Genomic DNA, 6,245 nt, shown 5'->3' with positions numbered 1-6,245 from the left:
AAACCCCTTGGTCTGGAGTGGACAGGACAGCAGAAATCACCAAGACAGTCAGCTCCTGCATGTCTTGTGAAAATCAGGGGCTGACAGAGGGAAGGGGTGTCAACAGCCTCCTCCAAGCGAGGCTGTAGCGTGAGCTGAGCAGCTCTCTGTCCTGCTTGCCCCAGTCCGGGCCAGCTGGCAGAAGGCTGCTGCAGAGCCTGCAGGAGTGGGCTGTCACCCATGTTTCGAAAATAAATGTGGTCTGTTTTCCATAATTACCCTCGGGGCAGATTTATGAGCCTCTTTCCCCATTCAGAGCATTGGCATCCTCTTCTTTTCTGTTGTTTCGTGTTGAGACCGGTGGCAGTCCCCCCACTGGAGGACTCTTAAGGGACACCACCGTGCTGGGGAGGAACAGCCTTTCGCTGGGCTCCGGCTGTGGGATTTCCACCTCAGCTCTGCCTTCTCCAGTGTGAGTAAACCCACAGTGACCTTCAAGACAAGGAAGGCACGAGGGTGGTATTGCATGTCCCGGGATTAGCTTGTCTAACCTACTCACCCTCACCATTGCTAGTTGACAGTAGATGATAACCCATGGAGTGGCTTTGGGGGAAATTCTGTGGGCCAACTTGGACAATTAGGGGAGAAAAATCCAAAAAGGATGTACAAAAAGGATAGAGGGACTTTGACTGCTCCCTCCCACAGCAACCCACAGATGTTCTTTCCCTTGATCTGAGGCAAAAAACCATTTTCAGCTATTTCCACATATCAGAAATTCTGGTTTTATTTGCCGTGTTGCTGTACACAGTGAAACGTGGGCAGCTTGGGTGGAGAAGGTCTAAGCAGAACGATTTTAACACAGAATGTCCTGTGCCTTGAACCACTTGCCCGGCAGATTTTCCGCAGCCTGAACTACTCACTCCGTTGGAGCCAACTGCCCAGAGAGCTTCAGACCTTTCAAAACTCCATTTTATTTTTGACAGATTTGGGTTTCGTAGAGGAAGAAAGAGAAAATCTCTAACTTTGCCTTGGGCCACAGAGAACCCCTTCAGACATGTCTTTTTGCAGGAGGGGGTGTCCGAAAAGGTGCCCAAAGCTGTGCACGTCACCCTGAGGCTCCTTTTCTATTGCTCCTTGCTACGTATTGGCTGTTAACACGGCACCTGCAGCTCATACATCTTTTATTAGTGGGAGCTTTGCAGTGCTCCCAGGGACAGCAAGTGCCTCGCAGGGCAATAAGACCTCAGCATGTTGCATGGTAGAAAATAATCTTGGAGGGAAAGAGGTGAACAGGCAGGTTGCCCGCTGCCGGCGAGGTGGGGAGCCTACTGCAGCTGCTCACCACAGCTCCTCTTCTCCAGGGACGTCTTTGCTTCTTCTTAACAGCAAGTCACCCCAGTCTGAGCACCAAGCTCAACTGTGTGCTTTAATATAGCACATTAACACATCTTTCCCTTGCAAAGGGAGAGATATGTGGCTGAAATATCCAGACTCCTTTTCCGGGATTTTTCAAACAGCTCTATGTAGTTGGACTTCCAGGTCCTTCGGGTCAAGGTACACCTCTGTGGGGAGCAGTGCTCAGAGCTCCTGTTTCTAATCTCGTCGTTTTCCCCCTGCCATTCTCCTGTGACGTTGCTTGCTTGTACCGCTCGGCTCCGGGCAGGAGAAAGAGGACGGCCATAAGGGAACCGTCTGGCACCGGCTTGCCCAGCGGTTCAGCCTCTCTCGCAGGTACTCAGCCTATTTTTGCAGCCCAGTTTCCTTGCAGTTGTTTGCTGAGGGGCTCACGTGGGAGGGGAGGGTTGTATTGGCAAGGTTTGCTAGGCAGGAGGTGGGAGCTGCAGGCTGTGACATGAGGGCCCTGCAACTTGGGAGCACCCGGGAAGACTTCCTGGGTGGAAAGGACTTTGCAGAGGGACTGAGCCCGGGTTGCTCGGAGGTGAGGTTATTAAACACAAAACGCCACCTGCAGCAAGGAGGAGCAATGACTTTCCGCTGCCTCTGTTAACAGCTTCCCCCCATAAGTGGTGCAATCACCAGGCACAGTCCAGGCCATGCTGCAGTCCCAGCTTGGGCTTGGGGACAACGGGGTCCTGCTCCAAGCAAGCTCCTCTGACTGCAGTGAGCAGATGCCCCGGTGAAACTGTGCCTGGTTTTATGCTGACGTTGCTCCTGTGTCAACGGGGCTTTGAGATCTCTCCTTGCCAGTCATTTCCCATGCACTCTGCTGCAGAAGGATGCCAGAGGATATGAACTCAACATAAGAGAAAACACCGAGAACCACTGTAAACCCAGGCTGTTGAGTCCCCCATCCCCTCATGCTGCACCTCCTTGAACCTCTGGCATCAGCCTCACCCTCTGCCTGCAGATGATGTCTAGCAGTTTCAAGGCAAATGACAAGGCAAAAAGGGGTTGGTGTTGTGGGCTGTTTTCCTGATTTGTGCCACTTTGTGCTGCATTAGAGTTGAGAGGGTTTATTTTCCACCTGTTTTTTTTCTGAGAGGCAGCAGGAGTGTCGGGCTTCCCTTGCACAGGGGTATCAGTGGAGAACCTGTTGAGGGTCTCAGAAGAGTGAATTGTCATTTACATCAGTATTTGGGGCTTTTTAAGAGCGAGAAGTAAATGTATCTAAGCAGAGAGAGCCATTACTGATTTGAAGGAAACTTGACTCCATTTGTCATTGAGAGGCTTGTTACAACCCTCCTAGTTTCCGCAGCCAGGTTTTCTGAAGGTAAAATCAACCAAACCCAAAATGAAATGAAAACTTCACAGCCTCCTAAAAATATCATTCAGGCCACCAGGGCTGAATCCATTTCCTTTTCACAGCTTGGTGCAAAGGTTCTGCCGGGCTCTGGAGAACAGCAGGAAGATCTGCTGCCATTGAGTTAAGCAGCCTGAGCCTGCTTCAAATGTGTGTTGATGATCAGGGGTTCAGGGATCATCAGAGGGTCACTGGAGCCATCAGAGCAGGATCATTGGGTATCCTGCTCTGGCGCGGATGGGGCTGAAGTGAAGCAGAGACGTGACAAGTAGGTCACCGAAATATTTACAGCACTCAATTTTCCTAAAACTGATGTTCCCCTCCAAGCCACCGTGTCACAGTCCCAGAGCCCTCAGCCATTTGCCCCTTGGGCTGAGTCCCACAGTGCAGCCATGTTGGTGGCAAGTTCCCATCCTCTTGGCGCTGCTCAGGGTCACAGTCCTTGTCTTATGGTCCATGTTTTACAGCTATATTATATAGGCACCAGAAGGGATTCTGTCCCCTTCCTGCAAGATAATGACACAGCACCTTTCCATGGGCACACCAAGCAGCTGCTTCAGCCCTGGTGCCCTCTTCCCCCAGGAATATTCTTCCCCCAGAGACATTTCCTACTGCACTGCCAGGGCCCAGCTTGTCTTCACTCTCTGTCTTTGCTCCACCTGGATGAGTGTCTGCACCTGGACATGGAGAAGGTTGGGAGGACACCAGAAGGAGTTGGAGGGGAGGATCACATGCATGGTTCATCCTTGGTGCACACAGGTTTTTGTGCACTGGGAGCTCAGCATCTTGGTGACATCAGTCCTCAGCGAGGTCACCCAGCTGGTCTTCCAGATCTGGCCCCAGCCAGGGGCTCTGACATACTCAGGTCCGACCAGAGCAAAGTGAGGATCTGAGGCCCTTCCAGGGAGGAGAATTTATTGCTTCTGTACTTGTGCCACCTGCAGGCCAAAAGAAAACCTGTTTGATCTCCATTCACAGTGCAGTTCACAGCTGCCTGGACTGTTTCCCTGAGCAGCTGGACACTCCTAACCTTCATCTTCTGTGGTTTTGCATGCTAGCTCCCAGCCCTGAGATGTCCTGGAAGGAGGAGTGTATGAATCCACTCCCATGTTTCATCCAGTGGCTGGACCACCTTGTGTTGACTGTGAAGAGCATCGAGGACACTGTGGCCTTTTATTCCAAAGTCCTGGGCATGGAGGTGGTGACTTTCAAGGTAACATGGGGGGACAGGCTCATCCTGGGTCTAGGGAAGCTGGAACTGCAGTTCTGGGCCAGTGGCTGGTCCTTGTGGATCTCTGATAGGGTCTCTGGGGCACCTCCTTGGAGTGGGGATGGTAGGACCAGCACAAGCTGCAGGCCATCAAGCTCTGAGTTTCAACACAGTCAAGCTGAGTCAGAGGGAAGTCCAAACCATACTGCAGAAGGAGTCAAAGTGAAAAAAAAAAAAGAAAGGTTCTTTGAAAAATGGTTTCTAGGACTGAAGGAGGAGAACCCTCAAACCCACACATCCTCTAAAGATGTCTGACAAGCTCTTGTCCAACCCACACATCCTCTAAAGATGTCTGACAGGCTCTTGTTTTGATATTTCCATTGGCAAGGAGAGAAAAAGATGGTTAACATTTTCAGAACAGCCCAAACTCATCTCCTGCCCAAGCTTCAGGCCACTTGCCCTGTTTTGGATGTACACACGGCACCTTTTTAACTGGGGGAAGAGTGCACAATGCCCTGGTAAGACTATCTTAAGCATTAAAACCCTGCCCTTACGTGTCTTTCCAGGCCTGTGGGGTGATCATTGAAGAAGGTCCCGTGGCCAGAACTGGTGCCGTGGGTCCAATAACATCCGTCTACTTCCGAGACCCCGATGAGAACCTGATGGAGGTTTCCAGGTACAGCACAGATGTGACTGCAGTCAATGGAGGGGAACCCTAACCACAACCCATACTGTGTCTGTGTCCCAGCAGGAGAAAGGATGCAGAGGCCAGGCTTTTGATGGCCAGTTTCAGGTTCAAGCTTTTATTTTGCAAACCTAGGACAAGTCTCAAATCCCAGCCATAAAAGTAGGGCTGCATGAACCTTGAGAGCTTTCCCAAGGCAGCCTGCTCAGCTCTTACCCCTGGGTGTGAATCCTACTTTTATAAATCATCATCAATGGAGACTTCATGACCTTCTTGGAAGATCTGTCCTCCTGCTGCTGCACTACTCTTGTTGGGACATTTTTCCTGATGTCTGACAGCCCTTTTGCTGCAGTTGGAGCCACTCATTTCTACACTATCCTCCATCAACACAAAGAACCTGTCATTCTTCTCCTCTTAATCGTCACTTTTACACAGCTGAAGATTTCTGTCTCCCTTCTTCTCTGTCTGCCTACTTGGCTTGACTCAGGCTGGCTGGCACTGGTGGCTCTCACACCAAGCCAGTGGTTTAAATCCAGCTGTGACTATTGAAACCCAATTCCTGCCTGGGAACTGGGAACTTGGCCTCAGTGTCTGACACACAAAGCGCTCCTGAGGCTGAAGCTCTGTGCCTCGTACTCAGCTCTCCATAAATAGTTACAGGGTTCCTGTCACCCGGGATGGGAAAGTGCAGAGATGAGATGGCTGCATGGAGGGGAGAGTGTATAAAGTCAGTGAGTTCACCTAGATTTATGCAGGGATGAGGGGGAAATAAGGTGCTAAGAAGATGCTGGCATCAGGCGGAAAACATTGGCTCCCCCTTGCAGCCCAGCCTGGTTGCCCTTTTTTCCCAGTGAGGCAGCAACAGGGCTTTGCTCTGGCCCTTGCACCAGCCGCATGTGCCTGGCCTGCACATCTCCGCTGCCAAGGGAAGGATGCAGCCTTGCACTGCACCTGGGAGGGATTTGCTCCTCCTTTCCATCCCCGTGCAGGACACATTCCTGTGGGGTGTTGGTCTCAGTCATTCATTTTTGGAAGAGCAGCCTCCTTGCAAAACTTGACCCCCCATGGCAACATGTCCAGAGCTTGGGAGAGCCTCTGGACCAGGGAGAGGAAGGCCAGCGCTCTTGCCTTCCTCTGTCCAGAAGAGGCATCCAGAGTCGCTCCCGGAGCTCTGGCGTGGAGCTGCCTGCATGGCATGGAGGGAGGCACGGCTCATCCCTGTGAGGAGGAAGGCATGTCAGCAGAGCTGGGGCAGGGCTCTGCCACAGCAGAGTCCGCTCTGACTCTGACTGAGGGCACTCAATTACTTGTGGGACTGTCCTAAGTTTTCTTCTTTCTTTAATTATTTAAAAAACAATTCTTCACTTATTTAAAAAGCATAAAACAATAAAGAAGGACTCAGGTTTTTTCAGGGAGAGCAGTTCCCCGGCTGGCCACACTGCGGTAGCAATGTTATCATCACGGAACTAGTGCTGGAAGGCAGAGAGGACTCTTCTGACCTCTACAGTCAAAATCCTCTCTAAAATTGAAACAATCCGTGAATTGTACTAATTTTTTTCTGCTGGCATTTCGTGGGAGATCCAAAATCCTCCATGGCGCGAAAAAATGCA

At 51.2% G+C, this 6,245-nt stretch overlaps 1 protein-coding gene across 1 annotated transcript; it reads left to right on the top strand.

The window, feature by feature from the left end:
• Positions 1-3,812: 3,812 nt before the first annotated feature.
• Positions 3,813-4,669, top strand: GLOD5 (glyoxalase domain containing 5). Its single transcript, XM_009273451.1, has 2 exons — positions 3,813-3,953; positions 4,517-4,669. The coding sequence occupies exons 1-2, from the start codon at positions 3,813-3,815 to the stop codon at positions 4,667-4,669; spliced, it is 294 nt and encodes a 97-aa protein (XP_009271726.1).
• The last annotated feature ends 1,576 nt before the right edge of the window (positions 4,670-6,245 follow it).

Source organism: Aptenodytes forsteri, unplaced genomic scaffold, assembly GCF_000699145.1.
Source record: "Aptenodytes forsteri isolate BGI_AS27 unplaced genomic scaffold, ASM69914v1 Scaffold191, whole genome shotgun sequence".
Taxonomy (NCBI): Eukaryota; Metazoa; Chordata; class Aves; order Sphenisciformes; family Spheniscidae; genus Aptenodytes; species Aptenodytes forsteri.
The sequence above is the reverse complement of the archived record's forward strand: the minus strand, read 5'-3'. Positions and strand labels throughout refer to the sequence as shown.

Coding starts and splice junctions, on each gene's coding strand:
- GLOD5 (XM_009273451.1), top strand. CDS start 3,813: ATGTCCTGGAAGGAGGAGTGTATGAATCCACTCCCATGTTTCATCCAG. Junction 3,954..4,516: donor TGGAGGTGGTGACTTTCAAG/GTAACATGGGGG, acceptor GTGTCTTTCCAG/GCCTGTGGGGTGATCATTGA.